Source organism: Alligator mississippiensis, chromosome 9 (assembly GCF_030867095.1).
Source record: "Alligator mississippiensis isolate rAllMis1 chromosome 9, rAllMis1, whole genome shotgun sequence".
Lineage (NCBI taxonomy): Eukaryota > Metazoa > Chordata > Crocodylia > Alligatoridae > Alligator > Alligator mississippiensis.
Genome location: NC_081832.1, coordinates 23,423,356 through 23,440,040, shown reverse-complemented (window position 1 = coordinate 23,440,040; position 16,685 = coordinate 23,423,356). Strand labels below are relative to the sequence as shown.

General features: G+C 47.2%; 1 protein-coding gene across 7 annotated transcripts in view; it reads right to left on the bottom strand.

Annotated features, from left to right (window-relative positions):
• DLGAP4 (DLG associated protein 4) overlaps positions 1 to 16,685 on the bottom strand; it is a 352,337-nt gene that overhangs the window by 70,729 nt on the left and 264,923 nt on the right. For all 7 annotated transcript variants that reach the window (XM_059733235.1, XM_019484656.2, XM_019484657.2 and 4 more), the window contains one exon: positions 15,864 to 16,110. In XM_059733235.1, coding sequence (XP_059589218.1) covers positions 15,864 to 16,110 — 247 coding nt within the window. The remainder of the gene's footprint in view (positions 1 to 15,863; positions 16,111 to 16,685) is intronic.

Below are 16,685 nucleotides of genomic sequence, written 5' to 3'. Positions count from 1 at the left end.
ATCCACTAAGCAGGCTGGCTTTTTCCTGGGTGTCAGTTGTCAGTTGTCCCATTTGGTTTAGCAGGGGTCCAATGTTATTGCTTTTCTTCTGACTCCCCACATATCTGAAAAAGGACTTTCTATTGTCCTTGATACGTGTAGCCAGATGGAGTTCGGTTGCAGCCTTGACCTTACTGGTTTGTTCCCTACAGGTCCAGACCAGTGCATAGTACTCCTCCTTAGTGGTGATTCCTGTCTTCCATCCTTTATAAGCCTCTCTTTTTAGCCGTAGGAGGTCCATGAGTTCCCTGCTGAGCCAAGGGGGTTGCTGTGCCCTTTTGCTACCTTCCCTCTGAGATGGGATGGACATCCCTTATGCTTTCAGGATCGCTCCCTTAAGGAGCAACCACTCATCTTGGACTCCCCTCCCTGTTGAGTCACGGCTCCTTAGGGCCTTGACAACAAGCCTCTTGAGCTTATCAAAGTCAGCTTTCCTAAAGTCGAGGACTTCTGCATTGTTGACTGACTTGCCAGCTTTACCTCTCAGTCAAAAGCAAATAGTTGGAATAATGCCTACCTTAAAAGTAGAATTGAAGATGAAGGCAAAACTGAAACTGAACTTGATGGGGGGCAGCGGAGGAAGGGGGATGGATATGTTTATTCTTTCCACAACTGTGCACAGGGATACTTCCCTTAACTCAAAAGGCACAACAAGCTTGGGTTTTAATTACTAACAATGTTTGCTGTTCACTGTATATGAAAAAATCTATGCTACTAAGCCCTTCTGGTGAAGCCTGGATTCCCAGTTCAAGTAAGCCCTGTAAGGAGTTCAGAAGCCTTAGAATTTCCATTATGCAGTGCCACACACCCAGCTCTTGAATAAGGAGCCCATAGATCAGATTCTCAGCTGGTGGAGGCCAACTGATTTATATTGACTAAGAGTCTGGCCCAATTCCTTCCTGCTTTGTTTTTTTGTAGGCAGTTTACAGTGGGAGGTAGAGCAGAATCCCATTTCTGCCTTTGTCATATGCTTCATGCCTGACCTTGGTAAGTAACTTTCAGTCTGTGCCTCTTACAAGGGGGTAGGGATCCACTCCTACCTAGAGGTTGCTAGAAGGCTTACTTGGGTTTTGAACTTCTTGAATAGAAGCAACTCGAGGAATATAGATGATTAGTTATGTTTACTTAGTGCTTTTAAACCAGAAGGCAACTAGAACCCCTTGATAAGCTTTATCAAGGAAAAGTGTCCTCCCCATTCTCCCAGAAGCCACTAACAGCCTCCGCTTAAAACAGAGGATAAAAGAAATTTATAATAGAAGATTGTATCAGTGTGAAAAAAGATATAATTCCAAGCTGGAAAACGCTCACAACCCACTCTGGCAGAACTCTGCCAAGTCCTTAAATAACCACAGGCACTGGTGGCCCCCAACTGCTATCAATAAGAGCAAAGAGCCACCCACAGCCCTCCCAAAGGAAACAGAGCCAGTCACATCCCACAGTAATCGGTGTCTCCTGGACAGCATAGGACAATGAAACACTAATGCCACTTTCTCCTTAATGTGCAAGTAACTACTGGGCTGCTGCATTAATCTAGTCAGGGTCATGCCAGGTCATGGAACACAAGGAAATCAGCACAAGCCTTGCAGAGCTTAAATTGGGCTTCAAGCTTCACCATATCTAATCTCCAGTAAGAAATAGTTCTGCAGCCCACATGGAAGTATTTTTATAATGTTAAAAAACATCAATTTTTTAAATTCTAAAAATACAGGCACAAACTGAAGTAGATATTGCTACAATGTTGTTAGGGTCTACTTATGCTGCCTTATCTTGCAGAATGATGTTTCCTGTCTCTGCACACGTGTTCCAATAGCAGCAGATTGGGGAAGAACAGGTGCCCTGACCCCAGGATGCAGAGGTCATGTCCCCAGGGTCATGTCCCCAGTACCCTGGTAAGGAGCTTGTGAGCCACAGCAATGTGGAGCCCTTGCTTATTGCACTGACCCCTGGCAAGGCTAGGCAATGGTCAGGTGGCTTACGGGCAACAAACCTAGACCTGGGGGGGGCTCAGAGCTCTTTGGGCTTAGACCTCAGCAGTTCACCACAACACAGTTAGGCTTCATGCCCCATGTACTGGTAGACAGATTCAGCTCTTGGTCACACCTCACTGGGTAGACAAGAATGGGTCAGATGAGAGGACCTGCAAAATGCCTGTCCAGGGAACAGAGTCCTTGTGCCCACTCAGTTGTCAGATTTAGCACACAGAGAAATTAACAACTGCTAGGCACCATTGGATCTATTTTCAACACGATGCTACGTACAGGGAAGACCAGGAGAGACTAGATCAAACCTTAGGATGAATATTAAGGAAAGTGGCCAGGAAGCAAATAAAGTTATGTATACATGCACTTTTGTTTGCTTCCTGATGAAACCTGAGCAGGAACAGAGGGCTGGAGACGTCCTGGAACCAGAGACTGGCTTTTAAGAACTGATGCACTTAAGACACCAGGCTCTGTGCAGTGGGGAGAAAACAGAAGGAAAATGCTGAAAGTCTGGACATGCAGTAGGGTGGAGGATAGGCCCTGTGACATACAGTGCTACTTCTGGATGTTTTGCTTGACCTTCTGAAGGGAATGGGCCTCTGTGCAAAGATGGTTCCTGAAAACAGCACTTCTTAGAAGCCTCTGAATGAAGGGAGCTCAAAAGGGGGAAGGGGAGGGTCATATCATTGCTAACAAAATGGGGAGTGTGGGAGTAAAACTCTGTTAAGCCAAATCTGTGTCTTTCATACTCCATCTCTGCTGATGTGATGCCAGGGGGACAGTTCCAGTGACTGGTGATGAGCATGGTACCACAGTGGCAACTTCTTCAGCATGACTCTTCCTCTCTGGGAGAATCTCTCTCAAAAGGCTGTTGGACTGCACTGAGGGGCCTCCTCCCAGCCCCCAAGCATCTCAAGCCAGACCTTCCCACTTGGTCTCCTTATATAAATTCAAAGCTTTCTCTGTGGGAAGAGCTGCACTCCAAAGTGGATGTCCCTGTTCCCCATAAGTCAAGTACAGCAAAGGCTGGGAATGGAGAGATCAGATTCCTTTGCTGGTAAGGATGAGCACAGTCTGATTCAAAACTTGTTCAGTTCTGTGTTTCCATGAATGGCTTTCCACGTAGGGTTGGATGCATCACACTAGGAGCCAAAGTGTTCACATCCGCACCTGGATTTTGGTCTACTTCATGTGTTTACATGGGGCAAAATTCCATTAAGAAGAATGCACTTACTCCAGCATAACCAAAAGGAGGATCCAGCCATTCAGTTCTGTCTTAGAGGAAAGTCTTTCTTTAGCTGAGACAGATGGAAGGAAAAATAAACAAAAGTGCCTATGTCTTTTTGCTTGTTGATTCTCCATTGCTGCTTCAACTAAGGGGATTTCTGAATGGGGGAAAGGAGAATTTAGGTTCTGTTCTTCCTTTAGTTGCCACCATCTTCAGTCCTATGTGGACTGAAGCAGTAGCACTGTCACATGGGGTTACAGTCAGGATTGGTTGAGGGGAAGGAAGGGAATGAGTAGAACAAGTTTCCACCTGAGAAAGAATGAGCAGAACCAACCTATACACAAACTGAACCCACCTGAATGCAGGACTGAACTCAAGTGCTTTGCTTGAGCACAGAATCACTGATCAATGGGGCTCAAGACTACTGTAATGGTGGGTTCCTACCCAATTGGAACTGGGGCTCCAGCTGGACTTGTTCTGGCCATCCTGACAAGCTTCATGTTCAGGCTGGAAGGATGGCAGTGGAAATGGGAAAGTTCTCTGCCAAGGCCAGATATATGCTTGCCTGTACTTGTGTCACAGTCTGAGTTATGATGGCAGTGTCTACTTCCCTAGGGTGCCATGCCCATGACAGCAGTGTGCAAGCAGCAGCTCCCCTCTAACAAGGTTGTTTACAGAAGGTTTGGCCTGTACTGGGGTTTGTGGCTCTGCAGGTAGTCTTATTCCCTGTGCTGCCCAGGCATGGAGCTTGTGTATTGCTTGAACTACTTGCTTTTACAATAGATCCTTGAGTGCTGTGATTTATTTATGATTCACTGATTGCTCTACATCCTGCGGAGATGAACAGGACTGACATTCAAAGCAAAGAGAAAGCATATAGTAGAATGATAAAATGCCCCACTCCAAACTCTAGCTATTCATGGCAGGCATCAGTAAGTTATACCTTGGACACTGCTTCTAATTTCCATCAGTGGACTCTGCTGAGAAGCCTGATCTATTATCAAAGAAAAAGCAGGAAAGTGGATCTAAAGGAGAACCAGGCTGGAGACCTAGGCCCTCTCTTCTCAGCCCTGGGAAGGTTTGGAGCCATGCATGAGTTCCACAGTTTTGGATCTTTGTTCATAGTTTCATAGATGTTAGTGTTGGAAGGGACCTATTAGATCAGCGAGTCCGACCCCCTGCCCTGGGCAGGAATGAGTGCTGGGGTTAGACGATCCCTGGCAGGTGTCTGTCCAATCTCCTTTTAAACACCTCCAAGGAAGGGGACAGCACCACCTCCCTTGGAAGCTTATTCCATATTTTGGCAACCCTCACTGTAAAATTTTTTTTCCTGATGTCCAATCTGAATTTGCTCTCTTCCAGTTTGGGGCTATTATTTCTAGTTACCTCGACAGGCGCCCTGGTAACATTGTATCCCTATTTCTTGCTGTGCCCCCCCAATGAGTGTAGGCAGCCACAAGATCCCCTCTCAGCCTCCTCCTGCAGAGGCTGAAGAGGTTCAGGTCTCCCAATCAGTCCATGTAGGGTTTTTTCTGTAGGCCTTTAACTAGACGAGTGGCCCTCCTCTGAACCCTCTCCAGGCCTCCTGAAATGCAGTGCCCAAAACTGGATGCACTACTCCACCTGTGGCCTGACCAATGCCACATAGAGGGGAAGTATCACCTCCCTACACCTGTTTGTGATGTATCTACTTATGCAAGAAAGGGTGAGGTTAGCTTTACTTATTACCTCATCACACTGGTCACTGATGTTCAGGCTTAGCAGTTTGGAGCTTTCTCTGGAGTTTGCCAAAGAAAACTAAACATATGCCGGTTCAATTATTTTCTCCCTGTGAAGCAGGTGCAGGTCCTGGAAGGGCAGATTAGCCCCTAGTGGAAACAGCTTGTTTTAGTGGACGGACTGTCAGCCACATAGGGCTGTAACTGACTTTTGAGAGATCTAAATCAATTTTGATCTGAGCCCTTATTAATATTCAGGTCATGACTCAACAGAAAGAAAAGGACAGAAGGGCACTGAGGGAACAGAGAGAAAGCAGTCCAGCACAAGAGATGATGCAGCAATGGAGAGCAACAAATGGAGAAGTTCCTTTTGCTCTGTTTCCCTGGGGGATGCTTGCACTCAGCTCCTGTTGGCTGAACTTGCTGACATTGCCCAGGACAATCCCTGTCAATTAGAGCACCTCAAAGCAGTGATGGTTGTTGGTTTTCAGTGTGTCAGGTACTGCTACAGTGCATTCTAATTATAATGTACACCCAGAGCTGAGAGCCTCAGAGATGGAGATATAGGGATAAAAGTTGGATCCAGCTTAGAGGGGTGCTACAAAGGAGTCAGCTGTGATCTCCTAATACTGGGGCCACTTCTGTGTTAGTCCAAGCAATGGGGCTGCTTTGTCAACAGCTGTACCCCCCAGGGCCATCTTCCAGCTATGAACAGGCAGAGTGCAACATAGTGATGCCAGCTCCCTTCCTGCATGGCTTCTGCTTTCCAGCACCTTTGTGCTACTGAAATGATGTAATGGGGCAAGAGAGAATCAGGGAGAAAGACGCATCTACCTAGAGCACAGAGAGATACCCACACAGACAGACATGTACACTAAAGAGCAGCAAGGGAGCTCCCTGAGGGAACCTGCAGTTCTCATGTTTAAACACAAGTGTCTAAGGTACAAAGATGCCCTTAAACTGTGTGCGATGCTTTGGACAACGGACCCCCAAGAAGCACTGAGTAGTGCATGGACAAGCAGCCCACAGTCCTCTCCATCTGACATGGTGCCTGCAAGGGCAGGGGACTGCACTCAAGAGACCGAGGAGGGTCCTCCCTGTCCTCTGTTCCAATTTCACCCCCTGGGGAGCCAAGTCAAAGGGCACAAGAGCAAAATAATGTAATGGGAACATAATTGGACAGGCAGCAGGGAGAGATGGAACCAATGCTCATCAGGGCCTGGGAGCCATCCCTGAGGGTGACTACAGCTGGTCAGATTGCAGCGCCAGGTGTGGAGCTAGTCAGGAGGAGACTAAGACTAGCACAACAACACAGGGGGATGCCTCAGTGGCCATGTGCAGCCTGGCAAAATGGACATTTGGGCTTTCTGACACCAGTCAGGTCAGGGCCTCTGATCCCTCTCAGAGGCTTTCACTACACATGGCTGTGTTGTCACAACGACAGTGCCTACTGTGGCCTAGTGGACAGGCTACTGAACTGGGACTCATGAGACTTAAGGTCTAGGTCTGACTCTCCTGTGGTCTGGTGAGTAGCGCTGCATGAGTCACTTAATAAATTTAATAGATTTCATAGACATTAGGTGCTGGAAGGGATCTCATAATATCATTGAGTCCAGCCCCCTGCCATAGGCAGCAAGTCTCCTGGGGTCAAATGATCCCAGTAAAATAAACATCCAAATGCCTTTTGAATGAGTCCAGAGTAGGTGCTTGCAGCACCTCTGGCAGGAGTCTGTTCCTGACCCTGGACACTTGGACCGTAAAGAAGTTTTTCCTTATGTCCAGTCTAAATCGGCCTTCCAGGAGTTTGTGGCCATTAGAGCTAGTTATCCTTTGGAGGGCCCTGGTGAACAACTGTTCTCCCAGATCCTGATGCACCCCCATTATATACTTATAGGCTGTCACCAAGTCCCCACTGAGCCTCCTCTTCTCCAGGCTGAAGAGTCCCACTTCACCCCTCTCTGCCTGGGTTTCCATATCTGTACAAGGAAGACAATACTAGTGACTGCCTTTGCTTTGAGATCTCTGCTGCAAAGTGCTCAGTGCTACTATTAGTAGTGGAAACCACCCATGGCTGCTTTCATTCCACTCTCTGTGGCACACACACCCTGCAGAGGGAAACACAGTGTTGGTCAGGACCCACCAGCCATGCCTAGGTCCAGTTATTGTGCCCTTTCTATGGGTATCTGCCCTGCTCACTCACTGGGATCCTTTATACTGGTGGGAGCCATAAGCTTCCCTTGTCTACAACTTAGTATTGTTTGCAGAGGACTCTGTGGAAGGTACACAATTCTTTGGTCCAGGCCATGCAGCAGCAAGGCTGACAGGGTACCAGACACACACATACATACCCAGGGGCACCAAGAAAGAAAGAGCCACAGAGGCCTGCTAAAATCTCAAGAGCAAAGAGCTTGGTTTCACAGACATGAGGAGTGGGGGGAATTTTAGTTACTGTTGTTTTAAGGCAGTTATAACTAAACAACATGGATATAAATATCCTGAAGAAAGAGAATGTGACCTGCAGCATGGTGTTGCTAGTGTGGTTTCCCCAATAGGGAGGAAAGGACCAGAGAGAGAAAAGCATACTTAGGTCTCTTCCGCTGCACACAGATCCAGTACAGACAACACCCACATACACACACAAATGAGAATGAATGGAACAAAGATCTTCTTCATACATACACAATGCAGACATGCCTGTCTTTCTCCTTTACCCACACCCACATGCACTCCTCCTTCCTTATATGCACAGATACACATATGAGCTACCTAATCTATTTCCTGCTGTTATGCTGGTGAAAGAGAAAGCTATTTCTGGAACATGAAATCTAGGTCAAAAAGAAGGAGAAAATCTGAAAGGAAAGTAGCAGTTTCCCCCTTGACAAGCCAGCTGGGGTCAGTGCTGGCTGCATCCATTAGTAATGGGGCTGCTTGGTGCCCCCCTCCCAAGCATTAGCCTTTCAAATCAGTGCTGAGCCCAGCTTTCTGGCCAGCTTTTTTTCTTTTCATTCAGGCTGCTTCTCATTTTTTCCCTGCAGATGGGAGGGCCTGGAGGAAGCCATCATAAAGCCAGGCAGGTTTGAAGGCAAATCCCCAGCTGGTCAGGAGAGGAAGAAAGAAAGCTGAGTTTGCATTATAAATCAATGTGTGGGAGTGGGAAGCATATTTGACCTAATTATGCAAATATTTTCTACAAAGGAGAAGAGAAGATGAAGGTGCCTTTCCCTTGCAGGCTAAGGGAAAGTGACCTTTGCAGAAGCCACTGATAGTCATTCTGTGGTCAAATGTGCCTATGTTAGCAGCCCATCTTTGTGATCTTATTCAGCATGACATAATAACAGCCATAAAAGATAGCACAAAGTAACCACGTGACATTGTGCCTTTGTGCTGTGACACTAGAAGCATGAATTGATATTGGGACTGTGTGCAATGCCATTCTGCACCTGTGCACCCTCACAGCCCCATGACATAATGTTACAGTACTAACATAATTGCAAGGTGCAAAACACACAGGGAGCTCTTTAAATGTCCAGGGAACGGAGCTGGAAACCTACATCTCAGATCCCTGGCCAGGGTCATCACTCATGCAGGATGTGGGAGTGACCAAGGGGAACTGAGACAGTTCTGTAGATTTAAGGTCCTGTGGCCATGCCAGGCTGTGCAGAAAAGTAAGATGAAAAGCAGACAAAACACGGGAGGCTCAGTTACCCTATGATCTATGAAGCAGTACTCTGGGGAATGTCACTGCTGGACAGGAACATTCATCCTTCCCTGAATGTGAGACCCTTTGCTGTTCTGTAGGGGTCTACTGGACAAGGAATTCCCCAGTGCTGCTTCTAATGAAAGAAAACCAGGGCTGGGGGACAAGAGGGAGGCCTTTGTTAAAGCAAAGGATCCAGAATGGCTGTCACCAGGCTGATAATTATGTGAATAGGTTTCATTGGGGCTTTTTAGTCTCATGCTTTGTGACACACAGAAGCCCTGTTTAAGGTTGATTAAAGGCAGCTCATCATCTGTCTTCCTGGCTGTCAAATGTGAGCTAATTGCCGTATAATGTGCAACAGACCTATGTGTTTGCAGGAGGAACTGGGATGGTGTGGTTGAGCTGATCAAAGGTGTGATGGCTGTCAAACCAGAGGTATCCCAAGGTGTGTGCACACATAGAGACACATACCATATGTATATGTCCCCCCTCAAACAGACCTAAAGAGCTTATAGCATGAAATAAAATGAGGGAGTGGGATGAATATAATAGACTCAATTAGCTGGGGACAGTGTTCATTATGCTATTTAATGTTACTCAGGGGATTCCCACTTCACTATATTTCTGAACTTCTCCTGTCAAAGGTCCAGGGGGCTGGGGTTTGAGTGCACGTGTGCATCTTCATGACAACTGATTCAGCTCTTCTGAAATACACAACACTTTGCAGTGTTGTACACAGTGAGATGAGGTCCTGGTTCTCCTTTCACTGACATGGGTATAAAACAAATGATTCCACTGAATTTAGTAGATGGCATCAGAGAGGAGAATTAGCCCTGATTTATGCTACACAGTTTTGCTGACAGACCTCTGAGGGAGAGAAGGCATCTATACCTACACCTTCTGTTGGCTGCCATGATTTCTGCAGCATGTGCCTTCCCATGATGCACTTCATACCCTGCCAGCACAGTGGATGAGTGGGGCTGAATGGAGCTACCAGCAGCCATACTGGTGTGCACATACTATGGCAGCTTCTCTGTGGCACCAGGATTTCTGTCAACAGAAGCATCCCAAGGCCTTAAGCCACAGCTTCCCAGGCACTAATGCAAATGGACTATAGCTTACATCTGACCAGCGGGGTGCCTGGAGGATAATTTTGCCTTGGCCCAGCCTGGAAACACTGTATCTGACTCTGAACCTGTACCCCTAATATATCTTATGTATTTTGACCAATGCAGCCACACGAGGAGGTGACTGTCCAAGGTCCCAAGACCCTCTGTGACATGGTAGAAAAACAAAACCAGCTAAACCCTCATCAGAGCACAACTCCACCTCCCTCCACCAACTCCAACCCCCTGGGAAGCCCAACTCTAACAGCAAGTTAGGCAAACAGATGTGCCTTATAGGGCTCTCAGCAAACTGGCACTGTGAGAGTTCAAATTGGGGCCCCTCACTGTGGATGCATTATCACTGAGGGCAGGTAAAGAGAACAGCTGGGAGAGGAGAAAGGGCATGGGAAGGGATACATGGCCAGCAAGATGAGGATGAGGAGTTTGAACCAACCAGGGAGCCCCAAAACCTATTTGTTCCTCCCTCCATCCTGCCTATTGTCTCATCCAGGGTCCTGCCTCACCTTGATGGATGTCGTCTGTAATTTCTCTGGAACATAGCCTATGTCATTATTCAATATGGGAAGTGCCATGCATGCCCATGAACTTATATACAATGGAGGCAATGAGAAGCGAGGGAGAGGCCAACATGTGGAAGCCTGTGTGTCTTTCTTCATGGGTGGGTGTGTATATTTCTGTGGGTGAGAGCAAGTGCCAGCAGTTTTGCCCACAGCAGATGTTACCAGACCTCTCTGAAATTCCTTACTAGGAGACAAAGCCAGCTTCCTGAGCTAAAGGGTGGCAATGCTAACACAGGCTTCAGGCATGTGTTAATGACAGTCTGGTATAATGGGTCATTCTTTCTGTTACTGCAAGGTGCTGGGGCTGCTACATTTGCTTGGTTCTGCAGAGTCCCACACTGCTGCAGGTTCTTGGCACTACTGCAGTCTTCTGAGGTTACTGCCTGCTGCAGAACCCTGGCTGACACTACAGCAGAGCTCTGAGATTATCAGGTCTTACCTGGAGGAGCCAGTCTTGGATGACAACCCAGGCTTCCGGCCCTGCTGTACACAATCAGCTTCTTTCAGACTGTGGCAATGTCATCTCCTAACCTGCATGCTCCAAATTGTTCCCTGCATGCCAATACTATGAGCAGTACTCAATATTGTGAGTGCCCTCTCCCCTGGCTGCCGGGCCGAGCAGTGGACATTGCTGTTTTGCATGGCCAAAGCAATGAAGTCAAACCTATCAGCTAAGAAACCACAAGATCCAGATCCTCAGTCTGTAGACAAAGCTACTGCCTCTGCAGCAGTAGGCATCATGACACGCTTTGAACTTCTGATGCCACGGATAACGACAACAGCAAGCATGCTAATTGTCACCAAGTGGGAAAGGGATCATTCGGATCCAAACTGACTGTCCTCTCTGGTTACCAAGGAACAGCTGAGAGGCACAACTGAGATGCCATCCTGGAAAGGAATTTAAAGAGACACACACACTGAAGGGTGTTTCTCAGAAAGGTACCATACTGACTTAGCCCTTGCCCCACTTGCAAACTAAGGGAGTTTATACACAGGCTCTGGGAGTGGGGGCGGGAGGGGAGCACTTTAATTAGAGCAGCTCCGACAGCCACTCTAATTAAAGTGCCTGGAGTGTCTCATGTAACAGTGTCTCCATGCTTAAATATGGCAGTGGGGGCACTTTAACTAAAGCCAGTTTGATGTGCTTTAGTTAAAGTATCCCCACCACCATTTTTAAGTTTGGGGACACTGATACAAGAGTCTGCTGGAGCATGGTAATTACCATGCTCCAGCAGACTCAATTAATCAAGCCCGTTCCAACACGCTGTAATTACAATGCATTGGAGCAGACCTGCTGCTCATGTGTAGGTGCCTAAAACTTTGGGGGAACTAATTCAATCACAGCAACACCTGAGAAAGCAGAATTATTTCCTAAGACTCAATGGGCAGAATTCTGTCTCACCTGGTCAACAATCAAAGTGCAGCATGCCACCAACTGAGTTCCCCAGCTCAGGGTTTGGCTAACAATGTGGACAGAGTTTGGCCAACAACAGGCAGTCTCCCCATGAGGCCCTGCTTTGTCTGTAAAAGCTGAGAAAATGGACCCTTCCATCCTGCCAGACCCCTAAGGGAGGGGTGTGGGGAGTGTTGAAAGGACAGTGAGCCATACGTTACGCTCAGGATCAGCACTTTGCCTACCAAAATGGACAGATCCAGCCCTGCTTTGCTTATACAGTGATAGATGCATATACACACATGGTTATGGCCTGTCTCTGTGGCCCTGCCCCCTTGAGATGGGCTTTTGTCATAAGCATGAGTATCAGGATCCATTCATATGCAGCTGAGAGATCAACCTAGCAACCGGTCTGTCATCTAGTCAGTGTCCCTCCCTCATCAGTGCTGCATGGACCCCCCAGCATGGTGCAGAGGCCCTAACAGGCCTGCTGCCTTTTGGATGAGACATAAAATGGAGGCCGTGATCACTTCCATGCAGAGTTTGCAAGTATTTCCAAGGCCTCCAGCATCACACTCTCTCAACAGCACTTATCATTAATGAGCATGTGACACTTTTTCCAAGAATACCAGTACTGGTGTAATGTCCAAATTCTGGTGTCAGTTCCAGGTCTCCTGGGTTCTGTGCCAAGATGTCTTCTCCTGACTCCATTTTTTGCCTTTTCACATGTTAACTATATGTCTGTGCTACAAGGCCATTGTGAGACTTCTCACATTGGTATCTCCAAAGCACTTTGTGGTCCTCACTAGAAGGCCCCAAGGAAGGTCTGTGTATTCTGAGGTGATTCTACAATGCTTGGCGGAAGTGTGGAGAGTGTCTTTTATAAGTAAAATCCCTGCTATGTGCTGTAAAACCTCCTGAAGTCCCCTGCTAATATGCTCTGGGGGAAGTGCCTTCATGAGCCTAGTCTGATCTTATGCTCCAGTAGGAAGATCTCAGCCAATTCAGGCTGCTGCTAGTTAAGTCCATGTTGTGTAGCTGGGTTTTGAAAACCTCCAAGGATGGAGCTTCCACCACCTCTCTAGGTAACCTGTTCCAGTGTTTTACTAAACTCCCATTCTGATTACAATGACATACAGAGCCCTTCAGCTTGTGCCTTATGTTGTTGTATTTAAGGTGGGTGCAGTATTCTTTGCTTCCTGTCCTAAATTAACCTAAAGTATTGCCATGTAGCATTAACAGCTGTCATTGCCCTTTCAGAGGTAGCTACATTTCAGCAATCAGTAAAATGATTCTTACCAAGCCCTTTTGAGAACTGTAAGGCACTATAGTTATCAGAGCTCTCCTGTGGGTTGGGTGACCACAGAACCACTGTTAAAATATCCCCTTGTCATACCTAAGAATTGCCTTTAACAAATCACATCCCAGATTAGAACCATCAGCTGTTTATTGCATTTTAGGCCCCTTGCATACTTCAGGGTAAGGGAGCTACTCTGGATTTACTCCTATGGGGGAAGAGAATTGGGGACTTTGCTTTTTGAAATACACTGATTACTAATTGCAGGAGACAGGCCTGTCTGGAACTAATAACATCAATATCCAAAACCAAGAGAGGCCCACAGAGGAAACTGGATCTGAATTTTACAATATTGTTTACCAAGTGCTGGTGCTATGCCAAATTTGCAAGGAACTGGAATTTTGGGGATAACGTTTGGTTCACTGTTCCCTTGAGGCCAGAGCAAGATCTGTCCGTTCTTACTCCAAGTTAAGAAACATTTGGGTCTGGGGTTTTGGCCCAGCTCATCTTTAACAAATAACATAAACATACTACTAACTCTACAGCAGTTGTAGAGGGATTTCAAATTCCATGACACATCACAGATATGAAGGAACTGCAACCTGTACAACACAGGTTAAATACCAAGGTGTCTGGTGGTTGAGCTGACTTTGAAAGAAGCCTAACCTCTAAACTGGCACCAGGTCCCATAATTTTCCAGCCACTCTTCCTGCCTCCTCATCCTAATAATTTCAGAGATATGGCAAATATTTACAACAAACTAGGAAATTCTTGAACATTTGGGGTGTGCTGCAAACCGTACAAGTCTGGCCATCTTCCAAGTCCTGGTATAGCAGATGTGGACTCATCCAAGTCTCTGGGAATTTGTGGCTTTGCTTTGAGATTCAAGGGTTTGCTTGAACCTAAAATTCAGTAAGACTTAGACGGTTCAAAATCATGTGGTTCAAAACCTGTCTTAAATTGTTACTGGACAACAGGTCTCTGATGTTCTATGTGAAATCAGTTCAAAGATTCTCAGTCTAGTTACCAGTGGAGAAGCATCCAGGCCACAAAAGCCAGTTAGTGCCAACGGGTACTTTCAGCCAGGGACTGACTTGACCATGAAGAGGACTAACCTCCTCTCCATCATGAGAAATGGCCCTTTTGAATCATAGCTGGGGATGGTGGGTAGAACAACATAGGAGAAATTTGCACTGAGTTGGTGAATGAATATATGACTGTGGTCTTCAGGGCTTCCAGTCTCTCACTTTTCACTGGCACTTCATTCACTGTGCACATTTGCACAAAAGAACATTCAGTCTGCTCTAGCCCTGAGTTGTCTCTGGCAGAGGATGCCTCACAGAGGTTACCATGCTAATAAAACTGACATCAGTGTTTCTTTATCACCCAGGAAATGGGCTCAAACCTTTGAAACTCCTATATACGGTATCCACATGCTTTGGCTTCTCGCTGGAAGAGTCAGATCATTGTACATGAGACCAGCCAAGATGGCAGCCCCTTGGGAATCCACAGTGGAATCACTGACACACTATTAGCTCTCATGAGAAATCCTCTGAGCAAGGCCAGGCTCTGTCTAGTGCAGTTTGTGTGGGTTACAGATCAGGAGCATGGAAGAGAGGAGGGGTGAATTGAGGAGAGGGGAGGATTTTACTATCATCTGATCAGTATATTCCAGCTTAATTCACATAGCAAAACATATTACAGAGCAGACACCAAGGGCCTGAAAAAACATTGACACATAGGCAGGAGGGTCCTCCTCATCTGTGATGCAGATGTGTTAATAGTTTTACAGGGATCCCAGTAGGGTGAAACAGGATCACATTTGGAGGCTCAGATGGCAAACAGGAGTTGCAACAGGATCTGCCCCCAGCCCTTTTTGGGGATCCACAACATAGCTTCAGCGCTCACATATTTCACTGGGACCCTGTCTGGAATGAATCTGGGCCTGGAGACATACAGCCTGACAGGCTGTTGTTCTGTCAAACACTTGGTCTGGCTACAGGGTCACCAGACAGGTGGAAGAATGAGGTGGCCTGAGGTACTGAACTGCATTACCAAGCCAGAGTTCAGACCTTGAAAAAGACTTTCCCCGAGTTCCTGGTTAATTTAGATGTGGACTTTAGGATTTGCTGGAGCACAGAGAAATCTCCAGCCACCTCTCCATTTCTCTCTCTCTTTATTGGAGTAAAAAGCTATACTACCCGGCACTCATCCATGAATCTTTTCTGATTACCACTAATGCTTGGAACCAGGTGAAACCCATTCCAACTTCATCTCCTGTATCAGCAGATTCTACATCCAGCTGTCCAAGACTGGCAGGCTCCTGGAGGTACCTGGCTTAGCCCAGTTGCTGCTGGATCAGCTACTGCATCTGATGGAACAGCTGTTGCCCACAGCCCTAGTTCAATCCTCAACTGGGCTAATGAACATGGCGCAAACTCAGCAAGTTTGGCTAACAGGGGAGAGGCTCTGCTATGTGGGCAAGGCCCTAAGTGTCTGGACACCTGCTGTGGAAGACAGCTCAGCTACATCAAACAAGGCCATCACCTGGGCTGTGCCCAGGACAGCCAGCAGCATTAAGATAATTGATTCCAGAACCAGAAGAATTTCAGTGCTGCCTTATGTAGATATTTTTGTGGGCAATGTTCCTCTAACGCTGTTATGGGGACAGCATTTGACCAAAATATTAGAACCCAGAGCCCATCGGCTTTCAGAATCTGATGCTGCTAACCCATCTCCCTGTGCCAAGAGAATCCCATTTCCCACTCCTCCCCACCACCCCAGTGCCCCCCTCTCCCACATGTATGCCCCACAGAACTCACTGCTGTTGTTGGGAAGTGTCCTGCTGCCACTGATGCTGCTGGCTGGAGGTGGCGAGATGGAGCGCACAGAGGCTGTGTCTTCTTCCTGGGAGCAGCCTGCCTGGATGGCACGGAGGTAGCTATGGCTCCGGGAGCGGAAGTAGCTGGGCAGTGGCAGGTCCAGCACTTCCACAGCAGCTGACTCAGCTTCACTGTAGTTTGAGTCACACACTGCCTCATACTGGTCACTCAGCTCTGCCTCCCTTGTCTGCAGGGAAGAGAGAGGACCCAGAAATTACCCTTCTTTTCAGGGCCTGTTTTCTCCTTCTCTCTGCTGTGTACATGGCTTTTTCATGGCAGTGTTCATCAGGCTGCTGAGTTTATAAATAGGTTTTCTTTTTCTGTAAGCAAGCACTTCAAGGTGTAGCGGTCAGAGCTGGCAGGGGCCAGGTCTCCTGGGTTCTATGCCAAGATGTCTTCTCCTGACTCCATTTTTTGCTTTGGAACTTGTCAACTATATGTCTGTGCTACAAGGCCATTGTGAGACTTCTTACACTGGTATCTCCAAAGCACCCTTACTAGAAGTCCCCAAGGAAGGTCTATGTATTCTGAGGTGTTCTACAATGCCTTGGCAGAAGTGTGGAGAGTGTCTCTTATAAGTAAAATCCCTGCTCTGTGCTGTAAAACCTTCTGAGGTCCCCTGCCAATGTGCTCTGGGGGAAGTGCCTGCATGAACCTAGTCTGAGCTTATGTCCCAGTAGGAAGAACGTATCCAGTTCAGGCCACTGCTAGTTAAATCCATGCTGGTTTTGTAGACTGTGGGGACCAGGCAGTGTGACACCT